General features: G+C 37.5%; 1 protein-coding gene across 4 annotated transcripts in view; it reads left to right on the forward strand.

Moving 5' to 3' along the window:
* The window catches only part of LOC6042705 (echinoderm microtubule-associated protein-like CG42247), a 145,401-nt gene extending 132,869 nt beyond the window's left edge, over nucleotides 1-12,532 (forward strand). For 2 of the 4 annotated variants that reach the window (XR_005277676.1, XR_005277678.1), the window contains exons 7-12: nucleotides 4,255-4,392; nucleotides 4,711-4,971; nucleotides 6,631-7,051; nucleotides 7,128-7,733; nucleotides 7,998-8,114; nucleotides 12,445-12,532. Coding sequence is in view for 1 of the 4 variants with exons in the window: in XM_038257022.1 (XP_038112950.1) it covers nucleotides 4,255-4,392; nucleotides 4,711-4,971; nucleotides 6,631-7,051; nucleotides 7,128-7,681 (1,374 nt within the window). In the remaining 3 variants the exon portion in view is untranslated. Of the gene's footprint in view, nucleotides 1-4,254; nucleotides 4,393-4,710; nucleotides 4,972-6,630; nucleotides 7,052-7,127; nucleotides 7,855-7,997; nucleotides 8,115-12,444 lie in introns of those variants that run through there. The other 2 variants (XR_005277677.1, XM_038257022.1) reach the window with 2 other exon arrangements.
* The last annotated feature ends 7,280 nt before the right edge of the window (nucleotides 12,533-19,812 follow it).

Raw genomic sequence — 19,812 nt, forward strand, 5'->3', positions numbered from 1 at the left:
TAAGGTGTGAAACTTTCCGAGTTTACTTGGATGAGTTGCATGAGTTGCTTCATAGCTTTGGATAAATTTAAAACTTATAATGGTGTCGAACATATTTAACTAGTAAAAAAGCAAAGTAATCCACTTTAACGACCCCCGGGTCTTTTGTGGTCTCTGTTGCAAGTTTCTGCTCATTTCTAGGCGTCCGAAGGTTATGTGTGGTGAGTCACCCAAAACCTCTTTTACGCAAATGGACCGACGTTTTACTTCCTCATCCGATAGAAGGCGTGGTCAGGCAAATCTCGTCTCGAAATAGCCACCGGGTCCGTCTGGGATTGAACCCAGGCCATACTGGGGTTCAGAGGCTACCACGCTAACCACTAAACCACCGGACCCGGCTGACTAGTATCTGGGCCAAATATGACACAACGTTTCAACGTCTAAAAACCTCACAAATCTGGACATGTTTGTAACTAATGCAAATTTTAACTAAATTTCAATATCCAAAATACATTCCAGACTCGATTACCCGAAGGCCTTGGCAAAATCTCATTTCGGATAACCAATCAAAAAAAAATCTTATTTTTTATACTTTTACCCATTAAGTACTCTAAAGTGATTTAGAATTTTTAAATCCAAGATGGCGTTTTTTGCATTTCCTTCGTGAAACTACTTACTTTTCCTGTCATTCTTGAACGACGAAATAGCCTACTTTTCTGTACCAAAAATAACGGAATCGAATTGCAACACTTTTCAAAATCCTCTTTTTGCAACTTGTTGCATAAACTACTATTTTAGTTTAATTGGCAATCAACTATTCAAATTTGACTAAAACGCTGAACTCAAATTTGATGCTAAAAATGAGAAATAAAAAAACCCAAACCATTTGTTTCTGGTCTTGATTCGATTATCGCCTCGTGGCGCAGAGGTTAGCGGCTTCGGCTGCTGATCCCTAAGTTGCTATGAGGCGCGGGATCGTTTCCCGCCTTATCATCCTAGCCTATCGGATGGGGAAGTAAAACGTCGGTCCATTTGCGTAAAAAAGGTTTTGGGTGACCCAGTGGGAATTTTTTGATAAATTAAAAGCTAAAAATCAAATAATTTGGATTATTTGAATGCAACTGAAAGTTACGAAAAAAAAACAAAATTCCGAATAGCCTTATAATGCCGAATCTCAAAACGCAGAATCTGTAAATAAAAAAGACGGATTTTGTTTTTTGCTCGAAGTAAACCAAAGAAAAACTTTGAAAGCTTCAAATTTAAAAATTAGGAAACAATTTAAAATACAGGAATTTCAAAAAAAAAATAGAAATTTTAGAATAAAAAATGTATATGTAAAAAAATCACAAAATATTCGAATAATACAAAATTAAAAAAATTATAAAAAAATCTAATTTAATAAATCTAAAAATTTCTATCTTAAAAAAAACTTAGAACTTTTGAAATTAAAAAAAAAACGTTCAGAGATTATAAATTTCAAAAAGTTAAAAGTTCAGAACACGAAATTGACATACTTTAAGTATTTTAATTCAAAACTCAAAAATGAAAAAAAAAACCAGAAATTTTTAAAATTTTAAGACATTTTGTACTCTATTGTCCAAAGTCTTCGTAAAAATTTCCAATCCAATCAAGATTTGTTTTATCTTTCTCTTAATTTGAGTTTCTGTCCTAAAATATGACTCCAAAAATGTAAATTTTTTGTAACTAAGAAATTAGAAATCTAGGAAATTAGGAATTCAGAAATTAAGAATTTTCGAATTTGAGAACTTAAGACGTAATGTATTTATGAATTTAAAAATCTAGAATCTGAAATGTTTGAAAATTTAAGAATTAGGGAATTGCAGGATTTGAGAATTAAAATTAAATTTAATTTTATTTGTAATTTTTTTCAACTCTTAAATTTTTTGACTCTATAATTTTTTATGTGTTATTTTTGTAGAGGGTTTTACAACCCAACCCCACCTCTAGACGGGCTTCGATTTAAAAAAAATCGCCAAAAATCAATTTTTAAACCAATTTTTGATCTTTAAAAAGCATTGGAAAGAAAAATTCTTGAAATTTTAGAAAATTGCCTTTGCCAATGTTTTTAAAAATGTTTTTTTTAAGGGTCAACTGTGCCTGGGGTTTTTACTTATATTTCCTTTATTTTAATTAAAAAGAAGAATGCAGTAATTTTTGTAGAGTCGCATATTATGCCTCTATGCATTTTCGACAATTAAAGCAGAAAATCTGTAAAACAAGCAAAAATTTAAAAAGTGACTGACAGGAGGTGGTAGAATAGGCCAAATACTACCAATAACAAACATAAACTAAAAAAGATAATTGCAAATTAAAATACTAAAAATTAAACAAGAAAAACATCAAACAACAAAAGTAAAGTTTTTCGTAATGGGTAATTCTCCGCCAACTCACACAGCAGTTGCCCCGACCCCTCTTCGATTTGCGTGAAACTTTGTCCTAAGGGGTAACTTTTGTCCCTGATCACGAATCCGAGGTCCGTTTTTTGATATCTCGTGACGGAGGGTCGGTACGACCCCTTCCATTTTGAACATGTGAAAAAGAGGTGTTTTTCAACAATTTGCAGCCTGAAACGGTGATGAGATAGAAATTTGGTGTCAAAGGGACTTTTGTGTAAATTAGACGCCCGATTTGATGGCATACTCAAATTCCGAATAAACGTATTTTTCATCGAAAAACACTAAAAGTTTTAAAATTCTCCCATTTTCCGTTACTCGACTGTAAAATTTTGGAACATGTCATTTTATGGGAAATTTAATGTACTTTTCGAATCTACATTGTCCCAGAAGGGTCATTTTTCATTTAGAACAAAATTTTCATTTTAAAATTTCGTGTTTTTTCTAACATTGCAGGGTTATTTTTTAGAGTGTAACAATGTTCTACAAAGTTGTAGAGCAGACAATTACAAAAATTTTGATATATAGACATAAGGGGTTTGCTTATAAACATCACGAGTCATCGCGATTTTACGAAAAAAAGTTTTGAAAAAGTTGGTCGTCATCAATCATGGCCATTCATGGTCACCCGCGACAGACACGGACGACGAAACAAAGAGAAACGCAAAAAGTAACTTTTTCAAAACTTTTTTTTCGTAAAATCGCGATAACTCGTGATGTTTATGAGCAAACCCTTTATGTCTATATATCAAAATTTTTGTAATTGTCTGCTCTACAACTTTGTAGAACATTGTTACACTCTAAAAAATCACCCTGCAAAGTTAGAAAAAACACGAAATTTTAAAATGAAAAATTTTTTTCTAAATGAAAAAATGACCCTTCTGGGACAATGTAGATTCTAAAAGTACATTAAATTTCCCATAAAATGACATGTTCCAAAATTTTTTACAGTCGAGTAACGGAAAATGGGAGAATTTTTAAAACTTTTTTAGTGTTTTTTCGATGAAAATACGTTTATTCGGAATTCTGAGTACGCCATCAAATCGGGCGTCTAATTTTACATAAAAGTCCCTTTGACACCAAATTTCTATCTCATCACCGTTTCAGGCTGCAAATTGTTGAAAAACACCTCTTTTTTCGCATGTTCAAAAATGGAAGGGGTCTTACCGCCCTTCCGTCACGAGATATCAAAAAACGGACCTCGGATTCGTGATCAGGGACAAAAGTTACCCCTTAGGACAAAGTTTCACGCAAATCGAAGAGGGGTCGGGGCAACTTTTCCCGATTTCGTGTGAGTTGGTAGAGAATTACCCTAATACAAAAGTTGCTAAAAATAACCTACTAAACACTGGAAAAATAAAAAAAAAACGAAAAAAATGTGGGCAGTAGAGGGTAAAATTTTTAAATTTGTTTTTATTTTATTTTTTTGTTAGCCTGATTTTCAAAAAAATATCACAAAACGTCATTACACTTAGTCTTATGCTATTATCAAATATGTCAATATATCAATAAATTTATGAGAATATTTTTTCCTTACTTTTACGTTCAGAAAATGTTATCTTTTTTGAAATAAATTCAAAAGTATTTAATTTATGTACTAAGCGAATAATTTCCATTCGATTTTCCTTGTTTTTTTTGTCAGTAAAAATTTAATTCTGCATGATTTTTTTTTAATTTTGAAGGAGAGGGGGAATTAAAACTTGAAAGAAAATCAGCAATAGCCTTAATTGAACCCCCTTTATACAGCTCTGCTCCCCTAAACCACCCCTTCCAAAAGTAGAACGAAAAAGCCAGCACTGTGTTTTAATTTATGTCTGTTGGTTTTCCATTTTCCCCTAACCCCATTTTTTCCGGTGCGCAGACACTGCAGGAGGGCATCTGGGGCGCGACATTCCACCCGCTGGACGACAATCTACTGATCACACACGGCAAGGGCCACCTCGCGTTCTGGCACCGCCGGAAGGACGGCTTCTTCGAGAAGACCGACATCATCAAACCGGTGAGTGTTCTTTTTTTTTGTTTTGGTGAAATGGGTCATTTCACCGAAAGGGTCATTTTATCGAATTGAAGTCTCACCGAATCATGGTTTTGACCTTTTGTTCGAGATTTTTGAATATCTTTCGAGAGTAGAGAAGAGACCATTCGATGAAAGGACCATTTCGGTCAAATGACTCATTCGATGAAATGGCCTTAAGGCAAAATGACACGTTTGGTGAAATTACCAACATTCTTTCTAAACTCGTTAAGAAAAGAAAATGCGATAACGTTTTCGGTGAAATGACCCAAAAACCTCTTGAAACCAAATCTTTCCTCGCAGCCCTCGAAAACGTTCGTGACGTGCGTCCAGTTCGAGCCGGACGGTGACGTCATCACGGCCGACAGCGACGGGTTCATCACGATCTACAGCGTGGACGCGGACGGGGCGTACTTTGTGCGGATGGAGTTCGAGGCGCACAACAAGGCCATCTCGTGTCTGGTGATGCTGTCCGAGGGCACGCTCATCTCCGGCGGCGAGAAGGACCGCAAGATTGCGGCGTGGGACTCGCTGCAGAACTACCGCCGGATAACGGACATCAAGGTGAGTTTTTGTGGGGGGGAAGGTTGATGTGTTGGGATGTTCAGGGTCATTTAAGGACTTCTTGGAGGTAAGATCTGTGTGTCTACCGCTGTAACAAGCAAGAGGTAGGCAGTTACAGACCATGGATCGTACTCACATAGCTTCAGTGAGTATGGTAGATTACTTGGTAGATTTGTTGGGTTATCCAGGGTCATCTAGAGACTCCATGAAGTTAAGATCTGTATGTCTACGGCCGTAACAAGCAACAGGTAGGCGGTTACAGACCATGGATCGTAATCGCATAGATTTAGTGAGTATTGTAGACTTCTTTGTTAGTAAGTTGGGATATCCAGGGTCATCTAGAGACTCCATGGAGTTGAGATCTGCATGTCTACCGCCGTAACAAGCAACATGTAGGCGGTTACACATAGCTTCAGTGAGTATTGTAGACTACTTGGTTGATTTGTTAGGTTATCCAGGGTCATCTAAAGACTCCATGAAGTTAAGATCTGTATGTCTACCGCCGTAACAAGCTAGAGGTAGGCGGTTACAAACCATGGATCGTACTCGCATGTATTTAGTGAGTATTGTAGACTTCTTTGTTAGTAAGTTGGGATATCCAGGGTCATCTAGAGACTCCATGGAGTTAAGATCTGCATGTCTACCGCCGTAACAAGCAACATGTAGGCGGTTACACATAGCTTCAGTGAGTATTGTAGACTACTTGGTTGATTTGTTAGGTTATCCAGGGTCATCTAAAGACTCCATGAAGTTAAGATCTGTATGTCTACCGCCGTAACAAGCTAGAGGTAGGCGGTTACAAACCATGGATCGTACTCGCATGTATTCAGTGAGTATTGTAGACTTCTTTGTTAGTAAGTTGGGATATCCAGGGTCATCTAGAGACTCCATGGAGCTAAGATCTGCATGTCTACGGCCGTAACAAGCAACATGTAGGCGGTTACACATAGCTTCAGTGAGTATTGTAGACTACTTGGTTGATTTGTTAGGTTATCCAGGGTCATCTAAAGACTCCATGAAGTTAAGATCTGTATGTCTACCGCCGTAACAAGCTAGAGGTAGGCGGTTACACACCATGGATCGTACTCGCATAGCTTCAGTGAGTATTGTAGACTACTTGGTTGATTTGTTAGGTTATCCAGGGTTATCTAGAGACTCCATGGCGTTAAGATCTGAGTGTCTACCGTCGTAACAAGCTAGAGGTAGGCGGTTACAAACCATGGATCGTACTCGCATAGATTAAGTGAGTATTGTAGACTTCTTTGTTAGTAAGTTGGGATATCCAGGGTCATCTAGAGACTCCATGGAGTTAAGATCTGTGTGTCCGCCGTAAAAAGCAAGAGGTAGAGAGTTTTAGACCGCAGAATATACTCGCACAGCTTCAGTGAATATGATTGACTACATTGTTGATATGTTTAGTTAGCATGAGTCATCCAATGACTTTCTGGAGTTCAGATCCGCATATCTTTTACCGTAACAAGCAACAGGTTGGCGGTGTATGATTCCGGATCTTAATCGAATTGCTTCAGTGAATATGGCAGACTACGTTGTTGAAATGTTGGGATGTCCTAAGTCATCTACGGACTTCCCGGAGTTCAAATTTGTCCTGTCTTCAAATAATTATGGCTTTTAACAACCCGTTTCTTTCCCCCCGAACAGCTCCCCGAGTCGGCCGGCGGCGTCCGCACGATCTACCCGCAGCGGCCGGGCCGCAACGACGGCAACATCTACGTCGGTACGACCCGCAACAACATCCTCGAGGGGTCGCTGCAGCGCCGCTTCAACCAGGTCATCTTTGGCCACGGCAAGCAGCTGTGGGCGCTGGCCGCCCATCCGGACGACGAGGTGTTCGCCACCGGCGGGCACGACAAGTACGTGGCGCTGTGGCGTCGCCACAAGCTCATCTGGACCTCGTCGGTGGGCTACGAGATCATCTCGCTGGCGTTCCACCCGTACGGGGCGGCCCTGGCGGCGGGAAGTTCCGAGGGGCACCTGGTGGTGATCAACGCCGAGAACGGCGCCACGATGCTGACGATCCGGGTGTGCGGATCGCCGCTGAACTGCGTGGAGTTCAACCAAGGTGGGTGTCTCTGGAGAGGGGGTTTTCGGAGTTGGTAGTGGTGAGTTGAACCGTTTTTTTTTTTTTGTAATTCCAGTTGGTGACATGATCGCGATCGGATCGCAGAACGGCAGCATCTACCTGTTCCGCGTGTCGCGTGACGGGTTCTCGTTCAAGAAGATCAACAAGATCCGGGGATCGCAACCGCTGACGCATCTGGACTGGAGTTCCGAGGGCAACTTCCTGCAGTCGACCACGATCGACTTCGATCTGCTGTTCTGGGACGTGAAGTCGCTGTCGCCGGAGAAGAGCCCGATCGCCATGAAGGACGTCAAATGGATGACCCAAAACAGCACGGTCGGCTTCCTGATAGCCGGCATGTGGAACAACCGGTACTACGCGTCACCGGCGAACACGATCGTATCGACCACGTCCCGCAACGTCGTCCAGGACTTGATCCTCAGCGGAGACACCGACGGCTACTTGCGGTTGTTCCGCTACCCGTGCATTACGCCACGGGCCGAGTTCACCGAAGCAAAGGTGTACTCGGGTACGTTGGCCTGTGTCAAGTTCCTGCACGGCAACCACAGCCTGGTCACGGTCGGTGGCACCGACGCCTCCCTCATGATCTGGGAGCTGACCGAGGAATAGCCACTGTGGCCTCCGTGGCGTTCAGGTGCCGCGCCACAGTCCGCCTCCCCAGGTAAACCCAACATACCCAACAACAAACCTAGCCTAGAAGCAAAAAGTCATCCAAAAGTCAGTCCAAAAGCTCCCCAAACTCACATCACCGCCACCACCTCACCGATAATCAGTACTCAGAATATGAACAACACACCAACCACCCAAACCGATAGTAACGATCCGAGCGCTAGCAATAATCCTAATCCAAATCAACTCCAACCTCCACCCCAACCTCAACCCGATCAACTCGATCAACTCGACCAACAACTTGAACTTGAATCAGCGACGGGCGGCGGCGGTGGAGTCGTCGTCGGACCGCGACCGACCGACGAACAGCGGCCGAGCCTAGTGGAAAATTGCGCGGAACCTACTATCACTACTACTGCTACTACTGCAAACGGTACAGCTGATCAATGGGTATTTATGCAAAAACAAACAACAAAAAACGATTCCAAATCCTCTCTCGTACCATCACTCAAAGTTTCCGCAGCATCTCGTATTCCGCCTAGTATCGCGTACCGACTAACCTCCACTCAAAATTGGAACTGTTCTGTAGGCTTCTTGGAATGCTTGTTTGTATCTTCACCGTAATTGGCTCGAAAAAAAATAACGTTTTTCTTGCATGATCTGTGGGCGCGCATAATTCACTTCAATGGGGACATGTGAAGGAAATAGCTATCATATTAATGGTTTGAAAATCTCGTGCATAATATGTCTTAAGATTAACAAATCATTTGGCATTTTTTATTTCCTCGACCGTATTTAGACAATTAATCAATAATATACAATCCTTGATTATCCGATGTTTAGATCATACCATCGAAAAGTCTATCTCAAATTTTAAAACCCATATTGCGAATTATAAAAATTAAGTATTTTCGAGATAATACACTTTTTTTGTGAAAATGTTAGTTTTTCATTAAGAAAAACTCTAAAAAAGTGAGTTTGCAGGTAAAATTTCGCTTCGTTTGATACCCATATACTGCCCATGTTCGCATAAATGTCCCATATGCAAAAACAGCAAGCTGAGAAAAACGCATTTGAAGTTTGTCCCACACATAAGGCTACGTGTTAAGTTTTCGCGAAAAATCAGGATTCCCTCCTGATTTCTACAACAAAGTACTGGATGTTATAGACTCTTTTGAAAGAGCACACAATTTTGAACCAAACTGCATCAAAAATTCGAAATCGATGAAAATGCATATGGGATATTTATGCGATTAGGGGCAGTATAGCAAATTATGAAAATTTTAGTACTTTAAAAAAAATACGGTATTTTGTGAAAATATTAGTATTTCATTCAAAAAACTCTAAAACAGTGAAAATGCATGCAAAATTTTAATTCGTTCTTTAAAAAAATACGGTATTTTGTGAAAATTTTAGTATTTCATACAAAAAACTCTAAAACAGTTAAAATATATGAAAATTCATTTGATACCCATATTGCGAATTATAAAAATTTGAGTATTTTCGAAAAAATACGGTATTTTGTGAAAATTTTAGTAGGGGAAGGTGGGGCAAGAATTATTGCTAGCAATGCAATTAGTTGATTCTACCACCACATAATCGCCAAAACAACACCACAGAAATGACGTTTTTGAATGATGTTTTTTTTCTTTTTTGAGGATCTTGAATAAATTGATTTATTTATAATTTTGAAAATTGTTTGAAAAAAGCATATAAAAGCAAATTAATCGTACTGAAAATAAAGATTGCTGCATTTAAAAAAAAATCTCAAAATGATTCAATAAAACAGCACAAAATATTTTTTCATAAAAATCATTATTTCAAACAATTTTGAAAAAATAACGAATTAAAAAATAATTGTAAAGAAGATTTCAATCCAAATTTCGTTCCAAATTTATTCATGCCTCATTGATTTTTATACAGCAATTTCATTTGAAAAGAGCCTAACCGAAAAAAAGTTCTCCGATCTGGCTAAATTTTTTGAGCCCGATCGGAGAACTTTTTTTTGGTTTAGGCTCTTTTCAAATGGAATTGCTGTATTTGCAATTTCTAGAACACGACATAATATTTTTGCAATCCTTTTTACCATCCAACGCCCAAGGCTCCAAAAAAGTTGGAACGGTAACTTGAACTCGCTGGTTCTCGGGTATAACTCAACCAATCAAGATGATTCTTCTTTCCAGTGATGTGTTAGGACGTCTAGATGATTCTAGAACTTTGCAGAACTTAATTTGATCCTATCTGTAATTTTTGCGATCAAAAACATCGTTCCAACTTTTTTTTTGCGTGTAAGAAAAAAATCGCCAAAAATTCCGCGGAGGCAGCCATTTTAAAAAAAGGTGGAACGATATTTTCGATCGCAGAAATTACAGATTTGTTCAAATCAAGTTCTGCAAAATTTTAGGATCATCTAGACATTCCTACAAATTAGGGACCTACATAGGGAAATGTTCTGGGAGAAATTTCAAACACCCAAAGTCATTCAAATTTAAGGTTGAAAAACTAGTAGTTTTTCTTTGGTGTTGTCACTTTTCTTGTACCAACAAGCACGAACATAACAAAAACTACCAGATTATTATCAACAACAATTTTACAATACTTGTAATTGTTATAAGTCTCGTTTTTTTGCCAAGATTATTTTAAATTGATTCCAACCTTGTTCTTGCATGATCTTGTTGCTCGATTGGAACCCCGATTTGACAGTTCGATTGGAACCCTGAGAGTGACATTTCGCCTCTCCATATAGGCTCTCTACTACAAATCACTGTAAACAAGAATCGTCCCGATTGGTTGAGTAATGCCCGAGAACCAGCGAGATGAAGTTACCGTTCCACCTTTTTTGGGAGGCTTGGGCGTCCGTGTAAGTTGGACATGCGTTGGGCATTCCAGTGTTAAAGCAATTTGTTGGTCTTGTTCCAACCTACAACTTGCTCCAAAAAGATTTCAAATATGTTATGTCGTTTTAAAGTAATCCAAGAAATAAAAAGCGTAACGTGTGCAACACTAAACGAGATTTAACAGTACTCTAAAATGTCTTACAGAGAAACCTCTTTTTACGCCGTGCGTTACGCTTTTCTAATTTGTCGATTTCCCTGGAACGGCGCAACATTTTTGCAATCTTTTAAAGGCAATTTGTGGGTTTTGTTCAGATCTACAAAACGTTTTTGACACTTGCAAAAATATTGTATGGTTTTAGAGAAATCGGCGAAAGAAAAAGCGTAACGCCACCGCGTAAAAAGTGGTTTCTCTGTATCATTTTTGAAATCTTTTTTAATCTTATCTTATTTAAGATTGCCAAAATATTATGACGTATTCGAAAAATCGACTAAATACAAAGCGTAACGCCTGCGCACTATGCGAGGTTTAACTGTATGTTGCGTCGTTCCAGAGAATTCGTCGAAATACAAGGCGTAACGCCTGAGCGTAAACCGAGGTTTTAGTGTAATAGATCATTCAAGCAATACAACACATTTTATTACACTAAACTAAAAATGACATCACTTCAGTTTCCTTGAAACTAAATAAATTAAGCTTTTAGAAGACTGCATCGATGTGACATAAACCCATTGTGGTCGTTAGGGTTATTATCAAGGTTATTGTGCTCAGTAAAATAAACTTTATCGTTGTGAACAATCAACGCAGCAAAATTTAGTTTTGACAGTTTTTAGTAGATGTTCATTTTTTTAAATATATTTTTTATTTTGTTGGTCGTACAAAGTGTCATTTAGATCAGACAAATAAGCTTATCCTTATGTTAAACCTAATGTTAGGAGTGTTAGAACCCCATTTTTCATAGAACGTCAATGTTATCGATTGAAAATCAATTTGTTGAAAGTTGACAGTGAATTATGTGCCCCGTATGAAAAATTATGCATTAATGTTTTGATTTTCCACCACCTATCATTTCTTCGCAAGTAAATTGGTTGAAAGTTTCTTTCTTCTGAATTAAAAACTATTTCTCTATCCTCGTCACCATTCAAAAACTGAATTGGCTGCCCTGCATGGTTCACCTTCTTCACGTTTACTTTTTAAGTTTGATCTTGACCGTAATTCACCGAAATTATTTAACTTTTTTTATTTCCTCATCATATCTCACCGGAATGATCTAATCTGTGGAATGATTGGCATGCTATAAAAAACAAAACCTGTACCTGATTTAGCTGTACTGCGCGACCTCCCACGTTTCCGTATACAAATGCCCTCTTTCAACGTTGCAACTACGGCATCTCTACTAGTGTGTATAGCTTCCGTATCCAAACCAAAACCAAACCAGACCGACAGTGTGATTGGCCTTAAAATAATAGTAGTTAGTTTCGACCGTATCCGGCTTCCAAAATCCACAACGCAGCGGTAGTAGCATCGAGACTACGTTACAACCTTTTACCTATCAACAATTACTCCAAATTTTAACATTTCTCACACCCCGTCACTTCTAAATCTGCTTCACTAACATCACCACAAAAAGAAAACGCTTCTTTATCGATTATACTCTCATTTCACTACTCAATGGAGCACATTCGTTTCAGCGGTCGTGAATGTTTGTTCACCTGTTCATGATTTGTCAAATATTCATGACCAATGTTCACGACATCTGAAACGGCTTCTCCGTGAACCCAAACCGACTGATCCAGCTCTGTCGCCTCAAGCGCATGTGACCCGCGCGACAAGCTCACGATCGGTCGGCCGCCACTTTCGCCCGCAAGGTAGGCAACCCGCACTAATCCATCCATCCCCCCTTTCAATCCGACCCCGGCCGCACCCAGGACCAACAGGAGTCAGCCGCTGGTACCGAGGATGATGAGCTGGAAGGAGACGAAGGAGACGACGAAAACGATTCCGTGGACGGCGCCGGAACGACCTTTCGCCGGTTGGACTCGGCGGCCGGTGACCCGTACGGCCGGCAGCGGCGCCGGTTGCGCTCGCGTTCGTCCCGCCGGGCCCCGCCCAGCGTGCGGGCCGTCACCGCCGTGGAACCGTTCCCGGCGTCGCCACTGGAGGACGAGGACGAGGAGGAGGAGGGAGAGGGCCGGGTCGAGTATGCCGTCCTGCTGCCGGACTCGTTCGCTGTTCTAGACTCATCATTCTGAGCAACAACAACAACCAATCCGGAGTGCGTTTTTTGCATTTTGACCCATGTGCGATGGGTTGCATTTGCACATGGGACCTTTTGTGGAAAAGTACTCTGGAAACAATAGTGTCGACACACGCACTGTCACGTGTACAGTTACGAACCAGCAGTGGTCATTGTTTATTCTACTTAATTTTCAGGCAAATTTTGCATGATTTCAACCATTTTTCAGAAAAAACATTTAAAAAATACAAGATTTAAGCAATTTGTACCTACAGCTAACAGTTAATGCATACATTTTATGCATTTCGAATCTTGGCTACAAAGTACTCAAAACAAGCTTGAGTGATCCCATGCAGCAAATGTCACTTGTTGCGTTCTTTAGGGTGGCTCTCTTTTTTGTAACGATGATTCAATCTTTAAAAAAATATTATGAAAAAACTCTTTTTTAATCGGTTTGATTTATATTTATTGTTTTTAATATTTGATTTTGTTTGTCTCTGTGAAACATGGATGTTTTTTTTTTTAAATCAGCATAAATCATAACGATGACTTGTCAAGCGATTTCTACGAAATCGGCAAATTTCCAAGGGAATGATGGAAAGAGAGGAATCACAAATCCGTATGAATAATTTTAAGATTGTTCAGGTGTAAACCGAAAACGAAAAACCGAAAAATTAAAGTGGAAGAATAAGGCATTTAACTGCTTATTTAATTGTCGGTGTACAGGGCGCCGCACTGTTTAATAATTTTCTGACGTACATTCAATTTTGCAGTCCAAAACCAGCCATTGCATTGGAAAAATAAAATTCTTTTTCAAATTTTCTTTGCACCTACGTCGTAGATCAAGATTGTATAAATTTGCGGGGTCCATCCCAATGATAAAAGAAGCCATTGTGTGTCATTGGTTCATCCATACAAGGCTCCATACAATTTTGGCAGCTGTCCATACAAAAATGGTACGCTGATTCAAAAATCTGTAACTTTTGAAGGATTTTTCTGATCAATTTTGTGTCTTCGGGAAAGTTGTAGGTATTGATAAGGCATATTCAGAAAAAATAGGCACATTATTTTTTCTTGCTGATTTTTTTTTAATTTTTAAATATTTTTTCCAAAATCCGTATGCTTTACTTTTTGAAAATTTTGATATGTTTTAGGGAACAAAAAAACTCAACTTTTGAGCCACAGAGAGTATGGACAAAAAATTGCCGCCGGGCTATGATTAAGAAAAAAATGTTTCTTGGAAAAATTTAAATCTTAGTTAAAAATAAATTTACTACAGTTTTTTTATGAAAATTCAAAGTTCATAAAATTTCCAATAAAATTTCCCATGAAGATTGGACCGAATAAAAAAAATAAACAAGAAAATTTAAGGTTTTTAAGTCTCATCCAAAGATTTCCACATTTTCTAATGCCAATATATGCAACGGTCCAATTTTCAATGTTAAAAATGAAACATTTGGAAAATTTTCTGACCTTTTCAAAAAACATATCAAGACTAACATTTGAAAAGAGTTAAACATTCAAAATAACGATCATTTAAAATATTAGTCTTGATTCCAAAATTGTAAAGTATTTTTTTTCGAAGAGATCATAAAATTTAACAAATGTTTCATTTTTCAATGGACAATAATGGACACTTTAAAAAAAAAACGAAAAACGGGAATTTTTCAGTTAAAATTAACCTATTTGTGGCAAAAAGGGGGAGGAGGTGAAAAATAAACAAACCATGGTTTTCAATATTTGAAGTAAGTAAGTGTTTATTTTGCAAACATTGGTTTTCAAGAAAAATATGTTTTGACTTTCATTTTTGACGAAATTAAACTTTTTGTGGTGCTGTAAATCAAAATTTCACAAAAAAATAAATATTTTTAAACTGGTTCACTTTATCAAAAAATCTGTTAAGTACTTTCGTTTGCAAATTTAATTTAACATTTAAAAAATTATTTTACATAAAAAACCGATGTAAAAAAAACTAACGAAAATTTCTATTTTTTCAAAAAACACTTTTTAAAAATAATCATAACTCGGTGGCAAATTTGTTGTCCATACTTCTTTATGGCTCAAAAGTTTCGATTTGTTGTCCCCTAAAACATATCAATAAATTTCCAGAACTAAAACATACAGACTCGATTATCCGAAGCCTCGATTATCCGAAGTTTCGATTATCCGAAGTTCGATTATCCGAAGATTTGTATGGGACTTTGGATAACCGAATCATGACCACTTTTTTTTAGTTTTTCATTATCTTGCTTTTAACGTAAATTTCGAGTTCTGTGATCCCATTTTAGTTTAGTTTTTTTTTAATAAAAAATTGCATTTTTTTTTTAATAAAAAAATCACCATTTTTGTCGTCATCTTGGATTTAAAATCTCTAAATCATTTTAGAGTAGTTTATGGGCAATCAAAAATAAGACTAGGAAAAAAAAGTTTTTTCGTGATTAGATTATCCGAAGCTTTGATTATCCGAAATGATTGTTTTTCGAGTTTTTCGGATAGTCGAGTCTGGACTGTAATCCAATTCGATCCAGAGATCAGATTCACTAGTTCGAATGCTGCTCTATCAAAATCAGCGAACCTACTCTGTATTCAACAATTGAGATTATTCAGTGACCGCCGCTGTTCGAACTGTTGGGTAACCATCTTCCTATTCAAACCAATTTGTAGCAATCGTTATCGTTTATATTTGAGGGTAAGAAAACAAATCTCACAAAAACACACTCACAAACAAACAAACACACACACACACATATATTGTAAAGCATTTTTCTAAACCAAAAACACACACACACACTCACACCAAAATCACCCCCAAAGTTTGCACCCTACTTTTAAAAATGATTTACCAAAAAAAGTTGATCAACGAGTTGAAGAAAGGACGTTACGTAAAGTGTTAAGCAATCATTGTGTCATTGAGATCTGTCAAGTATCTGTTAGTAAAATGTTAGTGGAAATGTTACTAAAAAGTGTTATTTGTAGCGAAATAATGGTAAATCTTTTAACAAAACCCCCAACTCTAAGGCTTTTTAGAAAATGAAACTCAACCACAAAGAAATAAGATTTAAAAAATCATTCAGTTTTTTTCTGCAGTTTTCAATTGACAACAAAACGAACGGAGTCACCTCTTTGCGTGCGACCCTAAGAAGAGTGTTCTCCAGATATATCCAGATACTCCCAGATCCGGTGCGCTGGAACGCACTTTCCCCTTTGAAAAAAAAACGTCCCATTTTGTAACACTCGTAAAAAAACACCAAAGCAACAAGTTTTGAACTCAAAATAATAACGAAAAAAACGGAAAAAAAGTCCAAACACAGATAAGAAGCAATAGAACCAAAACTCAACGCCAGGGACAGACACTGCCGAAATTCGACGAATATTAAATGTTTGCAGTGTTCAACCCTCTCGTGAGTAATGAAACGACAAAAAAAAACAAAAAACTTTGTTTGGGAATAATTTGCAAAGAAAACACACCACGCAGCAACACACACGTTTTATATACATGTCAACTGAGAAGAATACTGCCAATAGTTGTAAGAAAACACACACGTTTTTTGTAACAGAGAAGAATTCGAGGGAAATGGTAACCCCCCTCTGAGATGAGTCGTTGAGGGCTCCGTTTTCCCCACAATTCATAAGTTTGTAGTTTAGGGTAATTCATACTGACAAAATGATAAAAAGAAAACGAGGGCAAGAAATTTGATAAAACTGCAGCTGAAATTAAGAAGAAAAAAAACAGCGAAGAACTCTTGTTCAAGTTGGAGACCGAAAGTCGGAGGTTGTGACAAGCTGCGGGATGTTGATTGCGATTGAACAAACTATTTGTAACAGAGAAAAAAACACACACACTTAACACACTTGATAGATGAAATGAAAATACCAAAATGTTAGTCTATTGCGACATCTGATAAAAAAAACACACTTTCGTAAAACTTGTGAGTCATACCAATTTGTAAGAAGATAGCTAAACAGAGCAAACTAACATTGTTTATGTAACTAAACACACACTAGTAATCATGTTTGGGGAAACAAAACGTTAACTGTTATATGTTACATTTGTCAGTTTATGTTACGTCAAAATTTAATCCAGGTTCCATAGATTCTATTCGATAGTATTTACCTCCATTATTGTATTAAAACATCTTTGTATTCATCGAGAGTAATCATGTTTGAAAAAAAAGATAAGGTTTAACTTTGTAACGGAGCAAACAAAAATCATTGACCAAAGATCCATTTGCAAGGAAGCATTCTCTACGTAACTTTGTCAACTGAAGTAAAAAAAAATAGTTCACAAATTGGACTTGGCTAGTAAAAGAGAAAAAAAAAGTTTATTGAATTCATTAAAAACTATTATAACAAAAAAAACTATATGTAAACGGCAGTGATAATATGGGTAAACAGTACGAAATCAGAAAGAAAAAGCAAACAAAAAACACATTGTGCATGGAACAAACCAAATCTGAAAGAACAACCAAAAACCCTAAAAATATATATTAAAATATTTGAAGCAATTTGAAACGAGGTGTTTGATTTCAAAACTTTAGACAAGCCTGTCTATTTTAAATGTTTATTATTTTGGGACTAGTACCTATTTTGGGTCTACCAAACTCAAATCAACGAAATTGTGCATTTCACCAATTCTGGCAGGAATTTGCCACTTGAGAATGATACGTGCTGTCATTATCTTCATTTTGACCAACAAGAATAATTCACTTTTTTTTCTCTTAAATTAGAACCCTTCACTTTTTTGATGTTCTCTATCCGATCTATCAGTTCCTCGTAGATTCCAAAATATCCATTTAGTTTTCTTCCAGTTAGTTTTCCTTCAGTTAGTTTTCCTTTTGTTAGTATAACTCGCCTTCGCACAAAGCCGTCGTTTCTGGATTGCACCGGAAGCAAAGCAAGAACGCCCCAGCAGCTTGACACCGAGTTGCGGCTGAGGACACAAGCAAAGGCCAGCAGAGCCAACAAAGACCCCTACACAATCCCCCTTCCCATCCCACGCCTTGTCTTTAACATCAATCCCTTCCCTACTAACCCCGAGTAGGCCGCGGGTAATCGGCTCCCCTCCCACTAACATTTACACACAAGATCCTCTGTAATTTTTAAGTTTTTTGTAATTACAAAAGCCGACTCGGTCCTAACCAGGTCCCAGTACCGAAAAGGACCTAATAAAAATAATTTTATGAAAAAAAAAAAAAAAACCCTTCACTTTTTTGGCAAATTGCTAGTTGCCCATTAGATCCAACATTCTCACCACTTTTGCATACCGCTTGTTGACACTCAGCGTCACGACATTCATCGCTCAGCACACGAATGAGAGCCGTCCTCCGAATCTCCGACCACCGGCAATATGTTTTTATTGGTGGGTTGCACAATCCCGTTGCAAAAACACTCACTAAACTGCCACCAAATCAATAAAATAACTGATTAAAGTTGCTTCGTCCATCTTGGAGAGCATGGCTCTATTTACAGTTCATTTGACACTGCTACAAACTGTGACAGAGTGTGTGCGCTTTCTCATGTTACAGTCTTTCTTGTTGTTTGGCTATGCAACAAATTTTTAATTATGTTTAAAACTCGTAAAGAATGATATAAATCATGCCCAAGCTAATTATGCACGTAATGCAAGTGAAATCAATCATTCTAATGTTGATTTGTGGCTAAAAATATCACAATGATTAAGCAATTTTGTCGACTGATTTTTTGGGGCTGTACTGTACGAGCTGGAGCTGAACCGTACGTCAAAATCGTACGCCACATGCTTCGAGATTTCAACCAACCAGAAGGTAGGTCGAACATAGGTACAAAAAGAAGTCGTATTTTAGGAGCAATAGACCTAAAATAGGGACAACAAATGTTTTAGATTTTCGGGTTTTCACAGCGATATAAAGTACTTTTATCATAAATGTGATAAAGAACTTTTTGCTACGCTTTTCAATGATTTTTTTTTATAATTTAAATGTTGTTGTTTATTTTATTAACGTGACTTTAACCAAGAGAGGTAATTTGTCACTTATAACTTAAATGAATTTGTTAAAAATACATATTTCGGTAATGACACGGATGCCAAATTATGGTAAAGTGTCAATAATAAACTATAATAATAATAATAATATTTCTGTCTTTTTGAACTAAATATTTCAATGCATTTTATGTCAAGCAATTAAAAAAACTGCATCAGTTTCAAACATGTGGTACAAGTTTTTGGACCACTTGAGATGCTTATGTAAAATTTGACACCAACTGTTGTCACTTTTTAGTTTGACACCCCTTTTAGACGGAGTTCACACACACTACCTAACGTTTGTTTTGATAGTGTGCGTGAGCGCCGTGTAAAAAGTGACAGTTCGTCATGTTTTAGTTTGACTTTGACCAACCAACGGGGTACAAACTAAAAAAGTGTCAAACGAAAAAGTGACCAACCACCGTTGAGTGTATATTTATTTTAGGTTGAAAGGATTAGTGATGCTCGAATTTGGCCCGAATCTGATGATTTGATTTGAACTTAATTTTATAATTTAGCTTTTCTGAAACAAGTTTTTCATTATTTTTCATTGATCCAACTTTTAAAACATTTGACGTTGTATCAAGCGTTGTATACATTTTTTTTAATAAGATACAGTCATCTTACATATTCGGAACCGATTTCAAGGGTCAAAGTTTTTCTTCAAAAAACTTGATATAAAAGTTAAAATTTGCAGTTGTTCGATACAGCATTCGAAAGATCACAAGAAAAGCTTTCAAATGAAGGTAAATGCGAATAATTAAGTTCACTTACCGATTTGCTATGATTTTTGAACATTGGCCGATCTGTAAACTCTTCCGAATATGAGGGATGACTGTAATGCTAACAATGAGATTCACAAAAAATCTTAAATTGATTGATCTTTTCCTAAAAGTTCGGGAGCGATTTTCTTTTGCGTGTTTCGTCCCCTCACTCTTTCGCGGATGAAGAAAGTTCGCAAGCGAAAAAGAGTTTTTTTTGCGATTATGGAGCGTTATGACGTTTCGCGTACGCACACTAGCGCACCATTTGATTTTGCTGACCGGACAAAATTTAATC

This window comes from Culex quinquefasciatus, chromosome 1, assembly GCF_015732765.1.
Source record: "Culex quinquefasciatus strain JHB chromosome 1, VPISU_Cqui_1.0_pri_paternal, whole genome shotgun sequence".
NCBI lineage: Eukaryota > Metazoa > Arthropoda > Insecta > Diptera > Culicidae > Culex > Culex quinquefasciatus.